The following is a 27667-nucleotide window of genomic DNA, read 5'->3' as shown; positions in this document are numbered from 1 at the left end:
GTAAATCTACATAATAGTTATCAAGATAAATATATAAACACAATTTGCATTTTTTAAAACATTTCATTACGGATTGACCAAAGTTGTAATGTCATGGACCGAGAATATACATACTAAATCACTATAATAAACTGACTTTTCCGGAAAAATAGATTCAGGTATGGAATTGACAATGGTAGATAGGATTAAAAACCGGAGAGCTTATGATGCGTTGTTTAGTGATTATGGAACAATTGCATAAATATTTCTTGTTTACGGATACTTATAGATAATCAGAACTTAACACAGTTGAATAAAATCTATTTTATGCAACCATATTGAAACAAAAGAGGCTTTCCATTAATTATTAAACACCAACATAAGTATCGAATATGAAAAACACAACATAAATATTTAAAAAAACCAACATAAAACTTAAAATTTGCGAAAACAGAGTTAACGAAAAGCGGAAGCCTCTATCTTATAAGAAATCATTGTACCCACTTCAGCCACTTTTAGCAAACTTCTCCTTCTTAATCATCATGGAACCGGTACTCCTCGTAACAGAATTCTGGTCATTGATTTCTTCCAATTCAATATCGACTGCCCTAACACGTTTAGCAGGAGTAAGATCGCAAGACTCAGACTGCTCAGAAGCTGAACCTAGATTAGCAAGAGAGGCCTGCACATATTTCCAAATGTAAATTTAAAAAAAAAACAATTAACAACCAGTCAAACTTATTGCAAGTCTATTACGGATCGCCATCAATAAGGATATTGTCAAACCTCTGGTGCATCAGATTGAGTATCCATATCATGAAATACACCTTCGCTTCCCTGATAATTTCGCTTAGAATAGGTGAGAAATATTCAGAATAAGCAATTAGATTTATATAAGTATCAAAAATAAAACTCCACTTACATCTCGAGAGTTGCTTTCTTCAAAATCTGTGATCAAATCTTTGTTAGTGATCACCTTCAAAACCTTGTAGGTATCATGTTTGTAGACAAAGTTCTCCCTTTCGATTTGAATTTTAAATAAGCACGTTTTGCCAATGATGGTGTTAAGAACCGGAGGAAGCACATTGGTTTCCTCAATCTACATTCAGATAAAGAAGGAAGTATTATATGGTAGTTAACAGAGATGTAAGGCATTAATATACCCGTTTAAATAAGATCTACAGTATCTGAATAACTACCTCGACTTTATCTGAAGGACCAGCAATCTGCAAGCATGGCTTGTTGACCAGTTGCACAGCAAGATTATCGAACACCATTAGCTTTGTGTTGCTTGTGTTATCAAGCACCACTAAATGCAATTTATACCTATAAGATTTATTATTCCAATTATTTACAGGATGTTTATATTCAAAATACACATAAAAACAAAACTGAAATTATTAAAAGTACCTTGGAACTGTGACAGGATTGTAAGCCTCACACTTTACACAATAATATGTGTGCTTCAGATCATCATCGTCATTACCGTCATCGTCGTTGACAGCTGGAACGGTCAAGACTTTTTTAGAGCACACTTTGCAGCTCAGATAAAACCACCCCATATCAGAATCAATGCCAGCAATTGTGCACATCAGAATACACTTTTCAACCTATTCAGACAGAATATAGGAACTATAATTAGAAAAAAAAAACTTATATATATAAGTTGGAAATTGAGTTTACACAATAAACTTCTAAAAGTGATAGAATGATTTTGACAACTAACATGTTTTGTTTCCTTCATTTGAGCAATGGTTTTTCTTGGTGTATGGGTAAAGAAATCATCTTTATCCGAAACACCATTCGCAATAGCCGCGTATTTAGACTCCACGATGGTTAAAGGAAGGTCATCTTTAGGCAAACTACAAAATATTAAAACAAATATACAATTTATCAAAGTCCACACTACATATCGAGTCAATGCATAGAAGTTGTTAAATGGTGAACAAAATATTATAACATACCTATCAGTGAACTTTTCAACTTCAATCATTGGAAGATTCAAACCTAATTCACTCACATTGTAGGCATTGCTGACACTTCTTTCTTCTGTTGAAAAAATCAGCATGTCAATGAATCTACTATGTGTAATTTAGTATATAATTTATAATGGCATACTTACCCTTCCACTCTTTGATTTTCCCAAATCGTAAAACCAAAATGGTACAATGCTCATCTCGAACCTGCATCGCCTCATTAACATCACAAGCAAATTTACCCCAAAGAACAACCGGAAGTTTATCATCGCTGCAATAGAAAACAAAGTAATCACGTTTAAATTAAATAGCAAATAAGGCGTCCTATAAATAAATAAAAAATAACTTTTTAATAATCAAAAACTTACTCCGAATTGCGCAACTGTAAAGAAATCTTCTCGGTTTCTTTCCCATTGACATTAACATGTTCAAGATGACTGATTTCAATAATCTGCCCGATTATATCTGAAAAACAAACACAGTTGTCAAAATTAAATTTGATAAATAGTTTCTTATTGCAGAATAGATTTAAAGATAACTTACCAACCAAGAAATCGGCTGAAAGAGTACCATCTAGTACATCTTTGAACTTCACTGGCTCAAAACCTGATAAAGACTCAGGCAGTTGCTCACATGGTCGTACACGTGTTGTGGACAGGAAGCTAATCCGGTAAGCATGATTAGTGGTCCTGTAGGAACCACAGGAATGCGTCACAACAAAATTGATTAACATCATCGAATGTCCTTGTCTTAGGAATTGATCGAATTTAGCAACCAAGTCCCTTTTCACCGATGCATGAATCTTAGCACCCTAGGTAAATAGCAGAATAGACAAAAGACTTTCAGAAACGAAAATAAAGGCATAAAGTAATGTACTTTACAGGCGTCCAAAGAATCTCGTACCTTAACATCGCAAAGAACCATTTCAATAGTTTCACCTCCAGCAGCTGAGTATTGTTTCCACAACCGGATGACTTTGACCTTGATCTTCCACATAGTTTTGAAAGGCTTAACATCAGCGACTGGATTGATCGACATGGTTTCTAAGCAACGGATTTTTTTTTGGCTCTTTTGCTTGTTTGCAAGTTGATGTGGGATTCGATGAGTGGGAGCAATGTTTATATATATGTCGTGTCTAGGTTTGGGAGCCATAATAATTACCATCAAAGGGTCACAGGAAACTACATATTTTGTTTTCCTTATCTCATATATCACATTAACATCGATGAAACCTTGGTGTCGAAGCAAACGTGATGGCCACACAAATATTTAATGGGTACGTAAAGTTAAATATTATTATTTCCTTTATATGGTTTTATAGCATTAATGATTGCAAATTTCGTTCCTAAACTAAGTCTCAAAAATATAGGATAAACGTGATGGCCAATCGATCATTAAAAGATACTTCTTTATTTTTGGCAATACCATTACTGATTTAAAACTTGTTGCCAAAGTCAAAGTTATATTATATTTAAATATTGCATACTAAGTTTAATGTATGCCACGACATATACTTACAAAGTAAGTATAACAAACCATATGTTATCGAATAACCACGATACATGTGACAATATTATAGTATTTTGTTTTAATTTCGCAATACAAATCCCCTATAGAAAATAAATTCCATGGTTCAGTGTTTTCTTTCCACAGTGTTTCTAAGATATTTAAACTTTGGCATACCGGTTAAATTGAGTTATCATAAGAATTAACGGTGTTTCTATTGTCTTTATGTATGACCTTATCATCAAATACTTGGCAATCCATCAACAGTTTAAAACAAATTAGTATGATATAGACATACACAATCACATTTCATCATTGACTCTGTCGTCGAAAGAAGCGTATTTTGGTTTCTTTCGAAAACTGGATAGTAAAATTAATAAACAAAATAAAAATTGAACAAATTTTCTTTAAATAAATTGGATCAACAGAGAACACTCGTCTTTGTTATCATATTTTGGTTTCCACGTTTTAGACATAGTATGCCAAACAAAACAACATATAGAAGAGCACGCTACATTTCCAGCAAGTTCTGATTGATTCTTCATCCATTCCAAGAACTTTTGTTTCTGTTGGTGTTCAAGTACATTCACATACTCGTCTTCTCTTATGTTTTCTTCCTTTGAAAACATAAGCTGGCGCCATATCCCTTTAGCAATCTGTAAATTAAAAAGGTTTTTAAGTAAGCATCTTACAAATGAATTTCTAAAATTATATAAACGGTAAGTTGAATGCAAATCCCCTATAATTATATTTTCTATATTTTATGACCTTCTCATGGTTTGGCCATGCGATTTTAGATGACATCCTAGAATAGATTTAAAGAAAATATTTGTCAACTTTTATTCTTCGTACCAAACTATAAAAGTATATATAGGAAAAGTTACAACGAAGTCTTCCAAAACACGACATTCTACTCTACTCATGCCTTGCACGAAAAGCATATACGTAATAAATAGTACCTTTACATATTCGGTCAGCCCATTCCGAATTCAATACGCCCAACCATTATGTTAATAATAAAATTTAGAATTAAATACATAATCAAAAGTTTACTTATGTAGATATAGCGAATCATTGTGTAAGGAGTATATGAGTAATGACGATAGGGGAATGTGACAATTGTATTTGACGGTGTAACAATTACATAACATTTTGCTAGGATGCTTAATTTTATACTAAGCTCAACATAATGAGCTCTATTATACTGCCACGTAAGACAATTAAGAGCACAACAAAAGGACACGTAGGAAGGGGCTATTTTTAATTATTACAAACTTGAGGTTATAACTTTTCAAATGATTCACAATTAATATATAGGGGATATAGACAACTCACATACTAATCTCTCTCGACGTGAAACGCCGTTAAAAGTGATTCCTTTCGCCGTCTGTTTTCATTCAAGTAGTATAATTTAAATGGCGACAATTAAGAAGCACGAAGCTGAACGTCTAAGAGCCGTTGATCTAAACATCATCGAAACATCTAAACCTTTTGAAGTAGCCAACACTGTGAGCCTCGAGCTCAAGGCGGAGCCATCGTTAGAGGTCCCATCGATTTCAATGTCTTTAGCTCCACCGTCGTCGTCAATAGGACCGCCACTGAAGAGAGCTTCTACTAAAGACCGTCACACCAAGGTCGAAGGAAGAGGAAGGAGGATACGAATGCCTGCCACGTGTGCGGCTAGGATATTCCAGTTGACTCGAGAGCTTGGTCACAAATCCGACGGCGAGACGATTCGGTGGTTGTTGGAGAACGCCGAGCCGGCGATAATCGCCGCCACGGGTACGGGAACGGTTCCCGCCATCGCTATGTCCGTCAACGGAACGCTAAAAATCCCGACCACGACGAACGCTGATGCTGACGTGGCGGAAAATCCGGCGAAGAAGAGACGTAAGCGACCTTCTAACAGTGAGTATATAGACATAAACGAACCGGTCTCGGTTTCGGTTTCCTCCGGTTTAGCTCCGGCATCCACCGCGGCTCAACAAACGCTGCCGCAAGGGATGATTCCGATGTGGGCGTTTCCATCAAACGCAGTGGTTCCGACGGTTGGAGCTTTCTTCTTGGTTCAAAACCCGTCGAACCAGCCTCAGATATTAGCTTATCCGGCCGCCGCTGCTGCTTTACCGGCGACGTACGTCGCCGCCGTTCAGCAGGCTTCTTCTATGGCCAGACCACCTCCTACACCTCAAGTTGTTCCAAACTTTACCGGGTCAGTTATGGCTCCAAGCTCAAGCTCCAGCATAGCAACGAAGAATATGCTCAGAGACTTCTCACTAGAGAGTTACAATAAAAAAGAGCTTCACCAGTTCATGACGACAACAGCAGCACCACGGTCATCGAACCACTGAAGGCAGAAAGCAACGACGGCGTATTGGTGATCTGATCACCGGAGGAAAGAAAGGGCACGTGGGCACGTGAGGGAGTGAGTAAAGACGCTCACGTGTTAAGTGGGCCTAGATTTTCGGCACAGGTAGGGTCCACGTCGTTGGTGGGTCAACACGCACCAAAACTGAAAAGCAGAGAGTGAGGGAAGGGCCCCGCAAGTGGGAGAAGGAGGGAGTGGGCCAGGATTGGTGTGGCGCCCACTTCGGTTGGGTTACGTGGTCCGTTTTAGTGAGCCTCACCACCACTTTGTCTTGACGGTTTGGACTTTGTTTTTCGCTTACAAATCCCTGTAATAATCTCAATTCATGGTCCACCCAACAACAATCGTGACATTGATGTTCTCTTTTTATTTTTTTTTTATTTTTATTTTTTGACGTCAAACGGCCATTTTATTACTCAAACTTGAGGTGGTCTGGGTAACTAGACCGGAATAGAACAACCAATAAAAAATAACTTCCTACGAAAAGTTCTTGCAGTCTTAGCTAAAAAATCTGAGGATTGATTGCGCACTCGTGGCACATAGATGATCTCGAATTCCGGGAAACAAATCTGCAGCGTCTCTATTTTCTCCAGTTCTGTCGCGAAGCTTGGCCACTCCTGAGGTTCCTTTATCATGGCGATTAGTTCTTTGCAGTCTGTTCCAAATCTCTGGCACGGTGAGTGTTGAAGCATATTCTCCATCGCCCATCGCAGTACTTCTACCTCCGAGTGTAGTGCTGATTCACAAAGAGTGAAATTTCGTGTTTCCATAAGTTGCATGTTTTCCGCGCTGTCAGTCCAGACCCATCCACATCCACTAAATCTGTCAGAAGCTGTCCACGATCCATCTAGCATGCAAATATTACCCAAACTTATGGCTTGGTTCACCTCATTATCGTTGGCCTGTCCTGCTGGTGCAATCATCTCATTTGCATTAAACCATGCTTGGCATTCACTCTCTGCATGTCGAACAAGCTCCAAAGGATCTCTATCTATACTTCTGAAAAGTTTATCATTGCGAGCCTTCCAAATATACCATATTATCCAAGGATAAGGATCTCTATCTTGGTCCGGCTCTATGATGGCATTCTTCCTCCAGAATAAATAATCCATGTTTGTGTAGACGCTCGGCAGTGGAAATATCCCTGGACTTGTAGGGGTTGCTGATAAGGACCATACTTGGAGAGCTGGTGGGCATTCAAATATTGCATGAGTTACGGATTCATCTGTTTCTCCACACTTCGGGCAATAATTATCACACCTCATATTCTACCTGACTAGGTTCCTCGTCACTGCCACCTGTCCCGTTATCAATTATCAAATAAGATGGCACATCTTCCTTGGCGCTTTCAGTTCTCTTTTTATTTATTCGGTAAGAAAATAAATATTTGATATTTTCTAGAATTGTCAAAGCATTACTTTTTCTCGATAATTCAATTTCTTAGAAGTGTTAAAAAGCTTCAACTTTATCATCCCTTTTGATTTATCCATAAAGTCTCGTCCGTGTATGATATTGGCGGGGCCAAGTAGCTTTGCTTGTACTACCAGCAATACGGCCTCATCTCGTGGGCCATAAACCTTCGCACTCAGGGACGCAGGTTGGTCACCACCACCAGAGTTAATACGTTAAGGAAATAAAAGAACAGCCTGGCGTGAGTTCAATTTCTGTCCATCAGATATTTACCGTTCATTACACATCCTCTCATCTTGACCTAACCTCTGATTCTATTACCTTTACTTAATTGGTTGATATTTTATTCTGTTCACGCACCGCCAGACACGATAAGATAATTTTTAATGTCCGATAAGAAGCCTGGTTGTTTACTTAAACAATGAATTCTCACAATTCCTCACCGTTGAATATTTCTGTCTGAAATGTGTTTTAGTTATAAAGAAAGTGGGTTATTTTTGAAGAAACAAAGAGTAAATGAATTATTGGAGGCCCAAAAGAGTTGGATACGAAACCAAAATAACAAAAACAACCAAGAAAACTAACATTGAGAGTTCAAATATTTAAGGCCCAAGCTACATTTAATAGCACCACGAAGCTTAGCGTATTATCTTTCGACACACATTTCAAGTCAAATCATAAGAATTAGTTATAAAATTTTCAACTAACGTTTGTGTCGGTCGAATATATTAATTTGAATATTCCGGATATTAGCTATTTTAGGCTTTAAAATTTTCACAGAATTTCTAAAATATTTTGGATAATACTGTATATGTTCAGCCATGAAAATTCATAAAAGGAAAAATATTCGAATAAAATAGCATTTCCTGACAATTGTTAAGCGTTAAATAATAATAATATATATACTTCCGATTAGAGGAATGAGTTCTTTTTAGAGAATTCGGCCAAAAAAACACAAACTTTTCACGAATTGCCAAAGAAAACCTGTACTTGAGCCTGGCCAAAAAAATCATTTACTTTAGTTGACTTTTTTAGTTCATTAATTAATTTAAGATTGACTTGTCAATTTAGCACGCCGTGAACTCACAGTTAGACGTCGTTTCATCTCATTTGAAAACGACGTCGTTTTATATGATTTGAAATTAAAAATATGTAGACCCCTGGATTTGAACCCAAGTTGTTGGTCAAATGGCAAGGTATTTTACCACTAGGCTACTAGCACTTTCAATGTACTTACTAACATGTTTACTTTTATTTGGTACATATTAAATATAAAAATTTTTCTAAAAACTTAATAAAATCTTTAAAATTTCAAAAAAATTTAAAAAATAAAAAAGATTTTTATAAAATTAATTTATAAATTAAAATTAAAAATAAAATTTTATTTTTCTTTTAAAAAAATAAAAACTCTTCCAAAATTTTCTTAAAACTTAAAACGATCTTTAAATTCAAAAAAATTCCAAATATTTTCATAAAATTAATAAAATTAATTTTGAATTAAAATTAAAATATTCTTAAAACAAATAAAAAATCTTCCAAAATTTTCATAAAATTAATTTTGAATTAAAATTAAAATATTTTTTTCTTTAAAAAATCAAAAAATTTCCAAAATTTTCATTTTTAAAAAAAAATCCAAATTCTTTAAAAATTATAATAAACTGCAAAAAGTTAAAGTTACAATTATCAACTTTTTATGTGTGTATAATTAATTTCAACTTTTAGCAAATGTATTAAAAAATTGAAAATTTTGGAAGATTTTTTATTTTTTGAAAAGAAAAAATAAAGTTTTATTTTCTATTTTAATTTCAAAATTTATTTTATAAAAATTTCTTTATTTTTTCAATTTTTTGGAATTTTAAAGATCTTTTTAAGTTTTTAGAATATTATGGAAGAGTTTTTATTTTTTAAAAGAAAAATAAAATTTTATTTTTAATTTTAATTTATAAATTAATTTTATAAAAATCTTCTTTATTTTTTTAATTTTTTTGAAATTTTAAAGATCTTATTAAGTTTTTAGAGAATTTTTTATATTTAATATGTACCAAATAAAAGTAAACATGTTAGTAAGTACATTGAAAGTGTCAGTAGTCCAATGGTAAAATACCTTACCATTTAACCAACCAACCTGGGTTCGAATCTAGAGGTTTGCATATTTTTAATTTCAAATCATATAAAACGACGTCGTTTCATCTCATTTGAAAACGACGTCGTTTCACTTAACGCCAACAATAAACGACGTCAAATATTTCTGTTAAATATGTTGACGGCGTGCTAAATTGACAAGTCAGCGAAAACATTGTTAATTAATTTTAAAGTCAATGAAAGTTTGGTGTTTTTTTTATCAGTTCAAAAGTTCATATTTCTTTTGGCAATTCGTGAAAAGTTGAAGTTTTTTTTGGCCGAATTCTCGTTCTTTTTATGACAGTCCACGCCGAGTCCAAATGCAAATCATAATCCTCAAGTTATTTAAAACTTCAGCTGGAGACACTGCGGTATAAACATTAGTTCGCTAATTTAAGCTTAACTAAACACTAGTGAGCAAATCAAACATATAACCAAAAATATTAAAAAAAGAGGAGATTAGAAAGAAACAAATAACATTCGACCACAAGCGTGTACCAATCTCTCCCGCTCTCCTCTCCTCTCCGACTATGGCGAATCCTGATTTGTCTTCTCCTCTGATCACATCCGATCAACCAGAGGTCTTCATCTCTATCGATGACGACGACGGAGATGACAACCACCCTCGTGGTTTCGAATTCGACCATCTTAATCCGATCAACCCTTTCGGGTTTCTCACCGACGCCGAGCCTCCGGTTCAGAGTCCAACGACGGTGGATCCGTTCCGGAACGATACTCCTGGAGTTTGCGGACTCTACGAAGCGGTCAAGATCGTGATTTGCCTCCCGATTGCGTTGGTTCGGCTTGTCCTGTTTGGTGTTAGCTTAGCTGTTGGTTACTTGGCAACGAAGCTAGCACTTGCTGGGTGGAGAGATAGACACAACCCTATGCCTCAATGGAGATGCAGAGTCATGTGGGTTACTCGCTTCTGTACCAGATGCATCCTCTTCTCTTTTGGGTCAGTCCCTACAAGTTAAAAAAAAAACAGAACTTTACTTCACTTCGTGTTTGTGTTTCAAAGGTGTGTGTTGAATGATCTTCCTTGCTTCTGCAGTTATCAGTGGATAAGACGGAAAGGGAAACCTGCTCGGAGGGAGATTGCTCCCATCATTGTATCAAACCATGTCTCGTATATTGAACCAATCTTCTACTTCTATGAGCTATCACCCACCATTGTTGCATCGGAGTCACATGATTCACTTCCTTTGGTTGGAACTATTATCAGGGCTATGCAGGTAGGTAGCTAGCTATATTAGTATTCTTATATTGGTTTATACTAAAGATTTCATTTCTTTTTCCTAGGTGATATATGTTAATAGATTCTCACAGGCATCAAGGAAGGACGCTGTGGGTGAAATAAAGGTATATACTTTCTGTGGCATGTTATTGATGTCTATAGTATGATTTTGAATTAAAAAAAAAAAGAGACTGTTTCATACAACCAGTTTCATGGTCTTTTGAACCATTTGTGGTTGAAAGGAGTCGAATTTTTTTTTTTTTTTTGTATTTGATATGTAATGTGGTTTGAAGGATGTAAATACAGAGAAAAGCTTCCTGCGATAGGTTTCCCCGTCTGCTGCTATTCCCGGAAGGAACCACTACTAATGGGAAAGCTGTTATTTCCTTCCAACTCGGCGCTTTCATCCCAGGTTACCCCATTCAACCTCTCGTGGTTCGGTATCCACATGTACATTTTGATCAATCTTGGTGAGACTCCTTTCGTGTATGTGTTTTGTTTTACACATTTTCTTTAAAAAGTACTGATGTTTATGAGTCTTTCAGGGGAAATATTTCTTTGGTGATGCTCATGTTCAGAATGTTCACTCAGTTTCACAATTTCATGGAGGTAGGCAGTGTTTTATATCGTGTAAAAGCTTAGTTTAATTGATTGTACTCTTTATGTTTTTTGAATTTGTACAGGTGGAGTACCTTCCAGTAATTTATCCTAATGACAATCATAAACAGAATGCTGTGCGTCTCTCGCAGAAGGTGTGTGTTTGGTGGAGATAATACGTTATTTTCCTGCATTTTTGTTTGTTTGTTGTGAAGGTAGTCCTCATGGTATACTTATGAATGCAGACCAGTCATGCAATCGCAACATCTTTGAATGTCGTCCAAACATCTCATTCTTATGGGGACTTGATGCTACTCAATAAAGCATCTGAGTTAAAGCTGGTATGTGTGTTTTTTCTTTTATTTTGAATAGCTTCGTATGTTTTTACTTATCTATGCCCATGGTTGAGCCACAGGTCATGTAAAGCTTCAAAATAACTTCCCATGTCAGAAAGCAATTCATCTTTTAGTCATTTATTTCTTCTTTAATGTTCTGTTGCAGGAAAATCCTTCAAATTACATGGTTGAAATGGCAAAGGTTGAGTCGGTAAGTTTATCATCTAGTGCTACAAGTTTGATGCTTCACATTTACATCAAGGAGTTACATATCTTTGACTGTGTTATTTACATCAAGGAGTAAACAAATCCATTGATAAGTATGTAGAACCTCATTATTTTGATAATGTCCTGTACACATGCTCCATCAAGAAAAAAGTGTTCATTATATATGCATGTTTTTTTGTCTCTCTGGTGATAGTGTTGACTTGTCTTTGTTCCTTCCAGCTATTCCATGTTAGCAACTCAGAAGCAGTCCGGTATTTAGAGACATTTTCTTCCATGAATCCGGATTCAAGGTAATAAATAACCTTTGTCCTCTAAGTAACTATTAAAATAAAGATATCTCTTTAGTTCTAGAAAGATCAGATTTCCCTACAACCTCAAGAAGTTTTATCCTTTTTGCAGTGGACGTGTCACGCTACATGACTTTCTTCGGGTTCTCAAACTGAAGCCTTGCACTCTTTCTGAAGAGGTCAGCTATGATCTTTGCCTTCTTTGTGTTTCAGTATGACTATGCTCTTATCATCTTTTACCCTCACTTACACAAGCATACTGCTGTAGATATTCGAGTTCATTGATGTGGAGAAGGTTGGATCAATCACTTTCAGACAGGTAATTTCAGGGATCCCCTGCAACATAACATTGTTATATGACTCTATCATCCTCATGGAGATAAACACCCTTTTGTAGAAGTTCTTTGTATATAATCCCTTTGATCTCATCCTTCTTCTTCTCCTGATTGTTCTGCAGTTCTTGTTTGCCTCGGCTCATGTATCAACACAGCCACTTTTTCAGCAAACATGCGAGCTATCTTTTTCCCATTGTGACGCAGATGGAGATGGCTATATCTCCATTCAAGAAGTATATTCGATTCTTCACCTCTTTGTAATATTTACTTTTGGGTTCTTATGACTTACTACTCTTTTTCTAATCTTTGGCTCTCAGCTTGGAGACGCGCTGAAACCCACAATCCCAAACTTGAACAAGGTCGAGGTAAGTGTAAATAGATTCACTCATCCATAAAGATGCATAGCTAAACGGTTGAGCTCATCTCATGTTTCAGATACAAGGGATGTTCATGTTTCTTGACGACGACAAAGATCAAAGAATCAGCAAGAATGACTTCTTGTCCTGCTTAAGAAGAAACCCTCTGCTCATAGCTATGTTTTCGCCTATCTTGGCTACAACATAACACAGACAGAACAAATAGCTGTGGCTAACATTTTATGAGTTTATCTCGTCTTTGTAATATCACTATATTGTAAAAAAAGAATGTCAACAGAAAGGGGCTGCTAAGTTTTAGGCCTATCCCCTCCTCCATGGATCCATTATCAATTCAATGAGTCTGGACTATAACTGCGTGACGTTCTCTACCCACAAAAAACGCTATGGTGTTTACTCTTATACCTCTGAGTAGACTCTGTATTTGCTACCTTTTTGTTAAAAAAAAATTGGTTATACATATATTATTTGAATTTTGATTGTATCAGTATCAATTGTTATAACCCATGTTCAAAATCGTCCTAGGCGAAACTTTCTCACCCCGGATCTAACGAGTTAAAAAAATTGGGAACAAATCAGAAAATACTTGTAAAATAATATTTTTATAAATTAAAAAAAATTAATGTTTTAGTAAATTTTATATTTACAATATATTCGAGTTGTCATTACAAATGTGTTGTGGTAGCCTAGTGGTTAAGTTATGTGTAATCAAAACTGAACCATGGGTTTGAAGATCCAAAATGTATAATTTATACTCATTGAGTAGTGTTAAGAATAAAAAGCCAAGCTGGGAAAAGCTGACGCAAGCATGGCTTACTACTTTACAGAGGAATAAACGAATAGAAAAAAAAAGACAATGAGAATTAGAAGTTGGAATGACAACCGTTGGATGAAACAGATAGGGCAGTGCACAGCAGGCTCTGTGGTCCCGTCCACAGATGACATGAGTCCCTTACCCCACGTGCCCGACATGTGTCGGTCTCAGCTGGGAAGTGCGAACTCTCTCCCCAATAGCCAATTAGCTTATTTTGATTAGCCCTCTTTATCCGACATTTAAATATGGGCAAATCTCCAAAATAGCACCTTTTTAAGTTTATATCACAAAAATAGCACTCAAAAACTAAAATGACCAAAATAGCATTTTATCTTTTGAAAAATTTAAATTTTTTTATTTTTTAAAATTTGAAATCTTATCCCCAAAACCTCACTTCTCAACTCTAAACCCTAAAACCTAAACTCTAAACCCTAAACTCTAAATTCTAAACCCTAAACCCCATCCCTTGAGTGCTATTTTTGTGACTTTTGACCTTGAGTGCTAGTTTGGGAACAAAAACTTGATTTAGTGCTATTTTGATCTTTTTCTCTTTAAATATTAAATCACACTAATCCACTTACATTAAATAATCAAATACTACTAGGTTAAGATTATTGCACGGTGTATTATATGTTCTTTTACATATTTATAAAATAATACATATAGAATTATTAAAAAATCAGTAATTATTACATATATAATTAAATTGATGTGAACACATAAATTAATTTCATTAATCCAAACAATCACTTTATTTTATTTTATATGATGTATAATTAAATTTAAATGACGTTAACATATATATAGTGTATTTTTAGTACATGTACCAAGGACGACATCAAAAATCTGAAAGAGAGCTTTACATATTCAAAGATAATACATGTACCAAGGACGCAAAATAAAAAGGCGGATAGTCTAGCACGCAGTGCCAGAAAACAGCCGTTTTTCGTCGTTCACATGGACCAATATCTCCCGGTGTGGTTTACAGAGTCTATATGAGTCGGTAATATTGTCGACAAAAAAAAGGTGTATTTTTAGTATTGATATATATTAAATAATGTTTTCTACTCATATGGATTTTTTTATCATTTGTATATTTTATAACAAAAACTTTAAATCACGAATAACAAAATTTTCATTGTGTTTTAATATTCTTAGTAATTTATAAATTTTTAAAAAATTCAAGGCTAAGTTAAAATTTTAAATATTAAGTTGTCAATATTTGTTCAATAGCTTTTACCAAAAATATTTGTTTAGAGCAAATTTTGAAATTGAAATATTTATATAATTTGTTTTAAAATATATATATATATATATATATATATATATATATATATATATATATATATCTTGACTTCTTACTTATATGATTTTGTAATCATTTGTATTTTATCATAATAAAAAAAATTTAAACCAAAGATCACAAAAATTTGAATGTGAGACTTTTAACAGTTTTGGTAATTTATAGCTTTTAAAAAAAATCTAAATATAACATATACATAAAAATCTAAATTTTTATTATATGGTTAATGTAGTTGTTTAATTTATTTTATTAATTTAAAATCAAACAAATATGATAGAGAATACACTAATTTTTATAAAATCTTTATTATTCAAAATCATTAATTTTCATATATACTTTAGCCACATTAGGCAATTTTCATATATATATATATATTTAAGGAAAGACTGAAAAAAAAACATTAATAATGACTTTATAGATAATTTACTAAAAAACTTATCTCTATTATTAAAAGAGAAGTACCAATATAAATTGCCCCTTAATTTTCAAAGTTATTTACATTTGAATGCCACTGAAGTAATAAATTTACCTACCTTTTAGCATTCTTATCTTTTATAGTTTAATTAATGCATTTTCCTAAAATAAAGTATAACAAATTATGTTTATTTATTTAAAAAATGCTTCCTATAATCTGGGTAAACAATAAATTATACTTAATCAATATCAAAAATGTAACAAGATTTTATTATTACCGGGTGGTTATTTTTTATTTTGGTATATTAACTACGTCTAAAAAACATAAAAGTGTTATAAAAATACATAAAATAAACCACAAAATTTTAAATAATATATTAAATTATTTAATCGTATAAATCAAATATAAAAATAGATAACCATTTTATTTTACATTAAAATTTTGATCCATAAAAAATACATTTGCGCGAACACATGAGTTATATTTTAAAAATAGGGTTGTAACAGTTGACGGATCAAAAAATAAAATAAATTTATTCATTATAAATTCTAAAATGATTGTGTTTAGAAATATATTAAATAATTATTTAATATATATATATAAATTTTAAAAACATATATTACCATTTATATAAGATAAATATTTTTTTTTTTTGCAAACCAAAAATGAATATCCGCGCGGATGCGCGGATCAAACTCTAGTTATATATTTAGATGAACTAACCTAATTATCTAATGATTTTAAGACTCATTGTGGTGATGATACAAAGCTACCTCAAATGGTGTAATGTTTTTCTTTTAATATGTAGGGGATAAAGTCACGAAAGGTTCTTCTTGGCTAATTAATAACTTATTTTTGATTTTAGAAATTGCTTGATGAGTGTGGTTTCAAATGGATAGAGAGAGACCATCGGGTTTAAATGAAATGATAATCAATACATGTGCAACTGCATTGAGCCAATCGACAGATAATTTATCCAAACCATGCGTTTACAGAACGTTAAACAACTAATATGATTTCTTTATATTGCATTTTGTGTTTTGTTTGGTCAATAAAAAACTAATAATGATTTTTTTTTAATTCGTAACTACTCGTAGTGAATATTACTCGTAAAATCATCTTCAAATATAAAATTCTAATTTTTACTCCAAAATAAAATAATTTTATAACAAAATTGAATTACTCTAATACTATTCTAAAAATAGAACGAAAAGAGGAATAATAAACAAAAATAATTATTCTAGTATGGAATAAATATTTGTTTACCTCATATGGGACCTTTCACGGAACCTAATAAAAATGAAACCAGACTGAAATCACAAGATAGTTACACAAGAATTCGTGATAGACAAGTACATCACTAATTGAAAGAGGATTTGATTGAGAATATATGGAATAAATTTGGATATTAAACTTTGTATTAATTAAATAAAATGTTTGTTTGTTTAATTAAATAATATGTTTGTTTCATACAAATTTCCAATTGTATTTTGTGTTTCTTTTTTTTTTTGGAATCAATTTTAAAATAAGTTTTTTTGTTACATTATTTAATTAATTTTATTTGGTTAAGCACACCCTTAATTAAGTGATCTCCCTTTGAGGATGTCCCATGTTCCTAGCCTAAATACAATATTATACTACTATTTTCACTCTAAGCACACACCTAACTGCTCCCCCTTTGAGGATGCCCTTAGAAACAGTAGCAAACGAATGGAGTAGGTTTATGAACAAGATAGGGAATCTGTCCTTTTTCTAGGAGAGCCTAAGATTATCTTAATTTCAACACCTAACTAGGTAAATAGATACATAATAAGAAAGTGAATATAAAGGAAGAGACAATGTGTGGAATATTCTCAATTAAGGTTCAAATTTGCTGAATGTCCATAATTATGGATAACCCAAAAATGAGTAACTTTTTGACACTGTGCGGACGAAAATGCCCTTATGCTTTGTCGAAAACAAGTAACTCTAGATCTATCAGCTAAATATTTACATAGCAGGTAACAATCTACATACCAACTAACATATCCGCTAATAATTTCAGTATCATCTAACAATCTATGTATCAAACAAATATATCGACTAACAAATCATATATCAGTTAATGAAACTATTAACAATTACTTAGTTATCTATTAAATAGTTCCAAATCTATTTGTAACAGCTAACACTTCATGTATCGATTAAGAATCCATTAAAATCTAAATGATAGCAGATAAGTAATAAAATATTTACTAACGTATATATTATCTAAAAGTTGATTGTGATTCGAAATTGAAAACATTGGAATTGGGGTGAGATAAAAAGATTAGCATTATGGGTGTCAAAAGAATCAGAATAAAAAAATAAAGATTTGTGTTGAATTAGAAGATGATTTGAAGAATTTGTACGAGAGATAAAGAGATTAGAACACATAAAATGGAGAAGAGAGAGAGATAGAGATATGAGTATTATAATCATTAAAAATATTAAAAAGAAACAAAGTTATATGACAAATTACATGGGTTTCTGGATGCATCTAGCCAATTATTCGTAATGGAACGAGAAATAGATTTAACCTAAAAGAGGAAGAAAGAAGTTAAAAGGGGTGAAGAAAAGTATGAGTATGAGCATATAGTAGTTGCTGTATTGTAATTTTTTGGTGGGTCCTCGTTCAGACCAAAGTGTGGAGCACGATTATCTTTGACATTAATAAATAACGAATATATTTTGTAGAGTTTTCGATTGGAGCATGAGGAAAAGTAGGAGATGTGTTTTCGCATTATCATTGGCTAACCTTTGTACGAGACTGTACGGACGACATTGATGTATTTCTACTATTCTACGCCCTATTTTCCATCTTATTAATGTTTCTGTAATCTGAATTGGTTTGAAAAAAAAAATTGTGTAACCATAAACTCCAAACACGTGCGTAAACTAATGCTAACAAAAAAAGTTCATAGATATAAAGTAGGGGTGTTCAATCCGGATATCGATTCGGTTTCGGTTCGGGTTTTTTCGGTTTTCGGTATTTCGGTTAGTAAAATATAACTACCATTCTAAATCCATATTTACTTCGATTCGGTTCGGTTTATATACCGTCGGTTTTCGGTTTATTCAGTTTTATACCAAAAAACATAATTATTTTGTTTGAGATCATATTATATGAATTTTAGAGTCATATTATCAACACCGTCATTTATTAAAAATATATTACATGTTCAAAGAAATAAACAAAAAAAGTAAAAATGCTTCTACCATCAAATAAAATAATCAAATCTGTAACTAAAATCAAAGCTTGAAATTTTGAAAATAAAAATATGAAACAAAACAGAAACATGAAAGAAAAGTTTTTCCACTCTTCCATATTTAGTGTTCATTAAAGTCATGCTTTTTCAATTGAAAATTTTCCATTAATTATTGTCCATCAAATTTATAATCTTCATATTAATTTAGTGAAGACTAAAATAAAGCAAAAAGATCAAAAAATACTTAAAAAATAAGATGTCTGAATTGCGATGTACTGTTATTTAGTTATAGTTCAAATATTATACAAATTAAGGTTTTTTATTACTATAAAATTATGGTAATAGTTATTAACACAAATTTAACTTATGTAACAAATAGATTTTCATGTATTGTTATAAAATAGATACATATTTACATGTTTCTACTTTTAATCGGTTTTGTTCGGTTTAGTCGGTTTAATCGGTTATATACCAAACCATATCCAAATCCTACGGTTTTTATAAAATTATATCCATTCGGTTTATATGGTATATACCAAAACCAAACCATATTGTCTCTTTCGGTTCGGTTCGGTTCGGTACGGTTCGGTTTTACCTTATTGAACAGCCCTAATATAAAGACATACAATTAACTCAAAAATATATCCAAAAAGTATTTTCAGACATGTTGGTAGTATTTAATAAATATAAGTTGGTTAACATATTAAGCTACCAGCAAAATAGATGCTCGATTTCTCAAAAGAAAATAGTCTGCGAGGACCGAGGTCCTATTCCTATACATATGTACATATATAAATCATAATATATACATAAATCACTAGATTTCGTCGAAATGGATATATTTTGGTGCCACTAGCTAGACAAGACGTTCAATGAGCTGAATCATTATTGGTTTTGCTTTTTTTTTTGTTCAACCATTATTGGTTTTGCAAGTTACGTTTTCTTTTATGACTGCAGAAAAATTATAGTCAGAGGTACAAAACTTTGCACATACACGCCATTGCCACATTGTATTTGTAGTATTTGATTGGTGGTATGTTAGGCAACGGTGGAATTGTATTTTGTAATGCGATATTGTGCATTAATAACAAACATGTCAAACTATAGAACTGCAATAGCAAATTATCAATCACTCAAGTAGAGCTATAAAGTTATGTGCTATAAACCTAAAACATACATAATTCCACAAAACACTGGAAAACAAAATAGTCATCTTTGACGTTAGAATACTAGTACACTATAGCTTTCTATCACAAAACATTATAAAATAAAGCAAATGTTGGGTTTAATTAATACACTACACATGGTCTATGAATGCATAAGAGCATCATGAGACTTTTGATGAGTTTATCATCAATTAAATAAATAAACAAAAAAAAGTAAAAAAAAAGTTGTTTGAGAGACTATTTGAAGTTTTTTAAAACATTTCGATATTTATCAAATTCTCGATGGTTAATATTAAAATATGGTGAGAGAAGTTCAATAAATTTTACCTGTCATTATTAGAACTAGAGATTTTTTCCGCGCTTCGCGCGGATTATGTCTTATAAATTTATTTTATTTATAATATTATTTGTTAATTTTTTTCTTTTATATTCACTTCTTGTTTTTCCAATGTTAGTTTTTCTTAATTTAAATTTATATGTTAATAATTTTTCATTTTTTTGTTGTAGATGGAGAATTATATTTTTTATTGATGGTTTTTTGTAAGTGATAGTGACATAAACTTTTTGAAATTTTAAAATAATATTATATATAGTACGATTAACACATTAAAGAAGAGAAACATATTCAGACACATTTTACACAGGTTTTATATGCATAATTTTAAACATTATATATGTATATATTATAAGTTTGAAACATGTAAATGCTTTCTAAAGCTAAATACTTGTTCTGAGTTTACATAACTTATCGAAAGTTTTATCTCTTTTTAAATTCAAATCACAGAAAAAATATAAAAAGTCAGTATAGATAGGTTTTTTGGGCTTTTAAATCAACACTGAAAAATTACATGAATCAGATAACAACAGTTTTGTAAACAACTGGATAAAATTTGACCGAGCCAAAGATTTTCACACAATATGTTCTTTCTTCTTCAAATTGCGAAGAGCCTATAGGCACAAGAAAAAAATCATAATTTTTGTTTTCACTTATATAACATTTTTTCTCCTTTACACACGAAGTTTATTACACTGCTATAAGCAATGTAGAACTCTATTCATATAAGATTCACATCTATGCATTTTGACAAAGAAGAATTTCAGCCATCTTTAGTTTCGGAATGTACCAACTTCAGTCATATACACTATATTTTCTCTATGATTCAAAACTTATAATTTTAATATATGTGCAGATTTCCATGTGAAAAGGCACGCACGCCATCTATCATTCAACCTATTACTTTTTCCAAAGTAAACACTATAATCCTCGTTTGGTTAGCTCCACAAACTAATCTCTTTGGATCAGTTTATAAAAAAATATTGATACTAATGTCAGAAAAGAATATAAACACTATCAACAATACATATTGGCACAAGAATATTTGGTTCAAGGAACATATTCCACGTAATGCGTTTATATCATGGCTGGCTTTGCGGAGAAGACTGCCAACCAAGGATCGCTTGAGGCGTTGGGGATTAAATGTCTCAGGAACGTGCGCCCTTTGTAATCTGGAAATAGAGACTCACCATCATCTCTTCTTTGAGTGCTCTTTCTCTCGCTTGATATGGGAGCCTTTTGCTGCTGAAGTTTGGATTTCTCCTCCGGCTGATCTACACTCTGTTGCAGCCTAGATCAATCAACCTCGCGTCAACGTAGATGCACATGCTACTCCAGTCATCAAGCTCTACTTTCAGTCATGTCTCCTCACCTTCATCAGTCATCCTTGCCTCTTTCGACCGTATGATGCGTGACCGTCTCCTCTCTTACCCGGTAAGTTCTTCTTTCTCATCTTCTCTACTTCTTTTTATATTTCTTGTATAAGACTTCCTTAAGGCTTTTTTTACCTTGAGTTGTTGTTGGTTGTTTTGTTTCCTTGCTGTAATAAGTTGTTTAAAAACAACAGTGTAACCTTTTAGAAAATAATAATCTTAACATCTTACCAAAAAAAAACAACAAATATTGACTTATTTATGTGAATATATATTTTATTTTAAATCATTATAGTGGACGAATAAAACACCATAATTTGTACAACAAATTTTCTTAGATTCACCTCATCATACTCACCATTTTACCATTTTAATTACATAATTTTACATGAGCTTCTTCATCCTTCCCGGTTATTTTCTCTTTATTTATAACTACAATATAATGTTATAAATTATATATATTATAAATTAATAATTTATTTACCCTTAAAGTCTAACTATTAAAATATAACATAATTCAATATAGATATATGATTCTATTAATAAATTAGCAGTTACAAATTTGAAATTTATATAAATATCAAAAGTTGTATGTTAGTTAATTATTTTCTAAATGATATTTATTTTTAATTCTTTTTAGATGAGAATATTTTGGCTGAGGTGGATAGTCTCAAAAGCCTTGAATTTAGTCCCTTTTATATAGTAGGATTAGGTGTTGGATATGCTTATTTTCAGATTAATTACATGTAGGGCATGTAAGTACGAGAGAGTTTTTGTGTCCACACTTAAATCAAAAAAGAATTTTCATTATAACCTTATCAAACTTTTTTATATTTATGAAGGGAAAAAGATGGGTATTTAAATATTTCCATATATATCAAACTATGCTATTTTTGGTATTTCGTAAGGCTTTTTTTCCAAATAAGTAAAGGATGAGGTTTCAAGCGACCATCATATTTTCGACTAGGGGTGGGCACTTTAACCGATATCCGAAGTGGCACCCGAACCCGATCCGAAAAACCCGAACCGAAATCCGAACCGAAGTAGCAAAATACCCGAACGGGTATTGAATAAGGAGAGATTGGATACCCGAACCCGAACGGGTAATACCCGAACCCGAATGGATATCCGAAGATAACCGAACATATGTATAATTAACCTTATATTTTTAGTTTATATCTCTCATTTTATATAAAATATTTATATTGATACTACACATACTTTAAGTTCAAATGATATACATACAATTACAGAAAAAATGATTTGTTATTCACTTAAAATGCATGTCAAATTTTTTATTTCAAAAATTAACAAAAAGATACATCCAAAATTTAAAAAAAATAACTAAATTAATATCTTTTTAGTTTTAAAATGTTATGTCCAAATCTATTAACCATTCAATCTATTTAAAAAAAAATTAGTTAACTGAAAGTTATATTTTTAAATACAAGAAACTTGAGAAATGAAAATTTTAATTTTTTTTCAAAATCTAAATATCCGAACCCGATCCGAGATAACCGAATCCGAACTAAAAATACCCGAACCCGACCCGAAGTACAAAAATACCCGAACGGGTTCTACACCTCTATACCGAAATACCCGAAAATCCGAAATACCCGACCCGAACCCGAACGGGTACCCGAACGCCCACCCCTATTTTCGACACATATTACTATTTGCTCTTCCTTTTTGCTATTATTTTAATATTATATACTACTTTTCAAATAAGGAAAAAATAAAAACGAAAATAATTGTTCCACACCATTACCATAAGGTCCATAACTACAACGAGAAGAGGATCTTTTTAAGGAGAAAGCAGAGAGAGAGAAGAGAGTAGTGTGTGTGTGTGTTGTTGTCTCTTGTTTCTTTTATTACACCAGATAGATGAAACGAGGAAAGCTATTACTTCTTTGGTTACAACCATAAACAGATCCTTCCTTTCGCAGAGAGTCAAGTTTGATCATCTTCTTCTTTTTCTCGCAGCTCCTTCATTAATGCTTATAAAGTCTCCTATATCTCTCTATCTATACACAACTGTGCTAATCAGTTTCTACTTCTATTAATCTTCGTGATTAGGTTTTTTATTTATCAACCCTATTGACCACCGGTTAGATCTCTTCGTCTTGACCTTTCTTTACTTTTTGCTTTGTAGTCTTGGACTAGTCTGATGAATCTGCTTTCATTTTGTTGGATTTGATGTTTTGTTTCGGCTAAATCTCATTTCAATTAAAACCCCCCTAAAAATCAATATTTTTTATAAAAGGTTGTATCTTTCATTCATTTTTAAGCACAAACTTGTAGATCATACAAGTTTGTACTTTACATTGATTTCCTTTTTGGGTACTTAATCATGTTCATCTCTCGTTGACTTCATCAGTCTCCTCCCCCCAAAAATATATATCAAAAATCAAACCCCAGGAAAATAATTCTTATTTCTATCACGGGTTAAATTATGTGTAAGACTAGTCTTGTTATCGAAGTGGTTGCAGTTGCACCATTGATCTCATGTTTTCTGCAATAAACCCAAAGGAAGATTGTATAAATATGTTTTTTTTCTGTTAAAGGGAAACTAATCAAGGAGAAAGAGATGGTGAGGGGAAAAACTCAGATGAAGCGAATAGAGAATGCAACAAGCAGACAAGTCACTTTCTCTAAACGAAGGAATGGTTTGTTGAAGAAAGCTTTTGAGCTCTCAGTGCTTTGTGATGCTGAAGTTTCTCTGATCATCTTCTCTCCTAAGGGAAAACTTTATGAGTTCGCCAGCTCCAAGTACGTTCTCTTTTTTATTTATTTATATAAGATTGAGAGAGAAAGAGAGAAAGTTTTATTTATATCCCTTGGTTTATATTTGAATCTCTTGGCTGTTTATGGAATCACATCTCCCTTTGACGTTTGCTTAGAGGGAGGGTTAAAAGAGTTGCTTGGTTTCTACAATTTTAGGGCTATTACTAACGTAAACCAAGTACATCATCTTGTTTAATCCTCGCAGATATGTCTCTCTCATAATTAATTTCTGAATAGTGATAAAAGTTAAAATGCCAAAGAACTCTCTGACAAGTACTTGCACTTGTTATATAAATGTTTGATCATCTTAGATCTTATTAGAGATCATGATAATGCACAATACGACTCCTTGAGTTTTGTATTAAACTCTTTGGTGGGTTTCATACAAAAATCATAATTATGTTGCAATTAGCATTCTTTTGGTTTGTAATGACCAGGTTAATATTGTTATTGCTTTTTAGAAGAAGTCATAGATTGCTCTAAGTGATAGTTAGGAACTTGTTTTATCAATCTTGATTGATAAATCTGGCATGTTTCATTTCATGCGCATTCCTTATATAGTGCAGTTAAATTATATTTTTGTTCCTACTGTTTTTCTACCTGAATTTTTTTCTTTTTGCATTGAAACTATAAAGCCAGAATCTAAATGTAGGTTGTTTTAAGAATGAGAAAGAAGTTATTTTGTAGTGTTAGGTAGAAGGCAAAACCAAACTTACTTCTGATGAATCATTACATCTGTAAATAGAAAATGACAGCTTTTGAACAGATGTTTCAGAAGATTTGTCCATTTGGGAATGTATCTTTCACTCGACCAACCTAATTAAAACTAAATGAGACTCATATATTTCTCATTTTCGAAAATGTAGGGAAAAAATCAATTAATACATGACTTACCAAAGTATGTCCTTAAGACTTGTGATTACATTAACTAAGAAAAGACTTTTATGTTTTTATATTGTTTTTTTTTAGTTCGAGAAATATTGAGTTGGTTTCTTACAATTTGTTAACTTAATCTCAGATGAGTTATTTTCAATGCGTTTTAACAGTATGCAAGATACCGTAGATCGTTATCTGAGGCACACCAAGGATCGAGTCAGCAGCAAACCGGTTTCGGAAGAAAATATGCAGGTTAATTATGATCTTGCATACCCATTTCTTATAACAACTTCAATACAAAAATAAAATGGCTGAGAAAACAATCACTGTCTTTATTTAATATTAATGCAACATATTAGTATCTCAATGTCATTTTTCTCAAGCCATATATTGAAAATAATGACATGCAATAACTTTTTGTGATATAACCATCAGCATTTCAAACATGAAGCAGCAAACATGATGAAGAAAATTGAACAACTTGAAGCGTCCAAACGGTTTGTGATCCACTACAGTGCACTTTTATTACTGTTGTATATATCATGTAGTAAGAGGTTAATCGTATTCAGTAAGTGTTTCTTCTTACTTTAATTAGTAAACTCTTGGGAGAAGGCATTGGATCATGCTCGATTGAGGAGCTGCAGCAAATTGAGCAACAACTCGAGAAAAGTGTCAAATGTGTTAGAGCAAGAAAGGTATTTATATATCATCCCCACATTATCGTTCTTATATAAGCAATCATAACTCTTAACTTAATTACACATCTCTTTCAGACTCAAGTGTTTAAGGAACAAATTGTGCAGCTCAAGCAGAAGGTAAAGAGCGTAGTGGTGTAGTTTTCCAACTTAATAATCTTCTTGTACTTTCTTTTTACAATTGGAATAAAAAACTTTGCAGGAGAAAGCTCTAGCTGCAGAAAACGAGAAACTCGCTGAAAAGGTACAATATATTCTACACACGAATATCTCATATGGTTCTCAAGTTAGGGTTGCACTTACATATCGTTTTATGTTGTTCGTTTATGATAGTAAAAATCTGGTTCTTTTTTTTGGGTTACTCGGTTAGGAGACTCCTGATATTAATTCTTCTTGGTTAGTTTTCAGTCACTACATTAGCATTATAATCCCAAGATCGTTTATGTGTTTGTTCTATCTTCTTTGCATCTATTAATTTTGTATGCAGTGGGGATCTCATGAAATCGAAGTTTGGTCGAATAAGAACCAAGAAAGTGGACGAGGTGACGAGGACAGTAGCCCAAGTTCTGAAGTAGAGACACAATTGTTCATTGGGTTACCTTGTTCTTCAAGAAAGTGAAGCAACTACTATTCTAAGAACAACAAAAACAAAACAAAGCAAAAAAAAACTATATGCAAAAACGGGTTAGCAGTGAGTGTATAAGGACAAGTAACAAAACTCTTAAGCTGCTTCTCTTGTTGTCTTCTTTCTCTCTCTCTCACTCTCTTCTTCAAAACTGAATTGCCTGTGGTATGTATCTATGTTCTCAATTTCTCATACACTTGCCTTTTCTAGAATCTAAGAGCATGATTCTAAAATTTGGGTTTTGGGTTTCTTAAATTTATTTATTTATTTATTTTTTGTCTGATTAAAAAAAAAAAATTAAAAACGAACCAATTGCGGACCGATAAACATGGTCTAATTATATTTATTGTTCACTTTAAAGTTATGTTTCTTTGTAAATCAATTCAGGTTTTTTTCCTCCAAATCACGAATACCTATATATAGCTTACTGGTTAAAGTTAACAAACACAATATAAAAGTATATTAAGCAGTATGTTTTTACTGGATGAAAGAACTCTTATTATAGCCCTCCCAAGACGAGAATATAACCACCCCCAAAGATCTGAAGCTTTTATTTTTCGTGAAGCAATTGCTGCCAACAGAAAAATGATGAGCAAGTAGATTCAAGCTTAACTTTTTCAAATTAAGTAACAGGTATACGCAGAATTAGTAGTCTCTTCTGTCCCGCTAAGCACGTTTGTCTCCGGACAAAAAAAAAAATTCATTCAAAAAAAAAAGAATTAGTAGTCTCGTCTCTCGTGTCATGCATATTTAACTAAACTTTCTCCGAGAATTTGTTATAATTTCTGTAATAAATTTCGGGTTTTAATTTATAATCTTTCATAAATGATGGGAACCAAATTAACTTTGTTCAGTCCGCTTCGCAACATCAAAATTCATTGCGAACTTTTTTAGACGGTTCTTTAGCATGTATACAAGTAAAGCTATTGTGACAAAAAAAAATACAAGTAAAGCTACAAATACTATCTAAACAATAATTATATTATGCATATTTTTCTTTATTATTTACTTTATTATATATCGGTGTTTTAGACTGGTTATATATGTATATATCTTTGTTTGTAACTAAAGGAATATGCCCGTTCGACACAATTATAATAAGAGATCTCTTATAATAATATTTGAAAATGTTAATTTTTCACTAATACCTTTTGTAGAATGTAATGATATACATAGATAACGAGATATTGCATTCAGCACGTTCTTATCGATAGAGTTCTGGGCCCATAAGGGCCTACTTATAGAAAGGGCTTACATTGCAATAATAGCCCAGTGATAGGACTTGGAAAAGATAGATCAGAG

General features: G+C 32.4%; 4 protein-coding genes across 11 annotated transcripts; 3 read left to right on the top strand and 1 right to left on the bottom strand.

Moving 5' to 3' along the window:
- Positions 1-317: 317 nt before the first annotated feature.
- LOC103858183 (replication protein A 70 kDa DNA-binding subunit E-like) lies at positions 318-4642 on the bottom strand. Of its 2 annotated transcripts, XM_033288259.1 has the most exons (11): positions 2859-4638; positions 2499-2766; positions 2324-2420; positions 2102-2226; positions 1944-2028; positions 1706-1841; positions 1390-1589; positions 1179-1305; positions 902-1078; positions 766-816; positions 318-661 (listed from the first exon to the last, which is right to left on the bottom strand). In XM_033288259.1, exons 1-11 carry the CDS (start codon positions 3117-3119, stop codon positions 485-487), a joined length of 1704 nt encoding a protein of 567 aa, XP_033144150.1. In that variant the 5' UTR covers positions 3120-4638; the 3' UTR covers positions 318-484. The 2 variants fall into 2 exon arrangements, with proteins under 2 accessions (XP_033144150.1, XP_033144149.1); XM_033288258.1 differs by having other exon boundaries at positions 2324-2766; positions 2859-4642.
- Positions 4643-4677: 35 nt separating this feature from the next.
- Positions 4678-6315, top strand: LOC103858182 (transcription factor TCP9). Its single transcript, XM_009135493.3, has one exon. The coding sequence runs from the start codon at positions 4877-4879 to the stop codon at positions 5810-5812; it is 936 nt and encodes a 311-aa protein (XP_009133741.1). The 5' UTR covers positions 4678-4876; the 3' UTR covers positions 5813-6315.
- Positions 6316-9762: 3447 nt separating this feature from the next.
- Positions 9763-13232, top strand: LOC103858180 (lysophospholipid acyltransferase LPEAT2). 3 transcript variants are annotated; one of them, XM_009135491.3, is made up of 14 exons: positions 9763-10318; positions 10415-10595; positions 10663-10722; positions 10904-11067; positions 11143-11206; positions 11281-11349; positions 11440-11535; positions 11696-11740; positions 11977-12047; positions 12157-12223; positions 12313-12363; positions 12502-12612; positions 12697-12738; positions 12815-13232. In XM_009135491.3, the coding sequence occupies exons 1-14, from the start codon at positions 9891-9893 to the stop codon at positions 12941-12943; spliced, it is 1578 nt and encodes a 525-aa protein (XP_009133739.1). In that variant the 5' UTR covers positions 9763-9890; the 3' UTR covers positions 12944-13232. The 3 variants fall into 3 exon arrangements, with proteins under 3 accessions (XP_009133739.1, XP_009133740.1, XP_009133738.1); XM_009135492.3 differs by having other exon boundaries at positions 9767-10318; positions 10690-10722; positions 12697-12744; XM_009135490.3 differs by having other exon boundaries at positions 9770-10318; positions 12697-12744.
- Positions 13233-23124: 9892 nt separating this feature from the next.
- On the top strand, positions 23125-26577 carry SOC1 (MADS-box protein SOC1-like). 5 transcript variants are annotated; one of them, XM_009135488.3, is made up of 9 exons: positions 23125-23339; positions 23462-23492; positions 23950-24154; positions 25216-25297; positions 25481-25542; positions 25641-25740; positions 25819-25860; positions 25943-25984; positions 26228-26577. In XM_009135488.3, the coding sequence occupies exons 3-9, from the start codon at positions 23973-23975 to the stop codon at positions 26357-26359; spliced, it is 642 nt and encodes a 213-aa protein (XP_009133736.1). In that variant the 5' UTR covers positions 23125-23339; positions 23462-23492; positions 23950-23972; the 3' UTR covers positions 26360-26577.
- Positions 26578-27667: the final 1090 nt, after the last annotated feature.

Source organism: Brassica rapa, chromosome A03 (assembly GCF_000309985.2).
Source record: "Brassica rapa cultivar Chiifu-401-42 chromosome A03, CAAS_Brap_v3.01, whole genome shotgun sequence".
NCBI classification, from domain to species: Eukaryota; Viridiplantae; Streptophyta; class Magnoliopsida; order Brassicales; family Brassicaceae; genus Brassica; species Brassica rapa.
The sequence above is the reverse complement of the archived record's forward strand: the minus strand, read 5'-3'. Positions and strand labels throughout refer to the sequence as shown.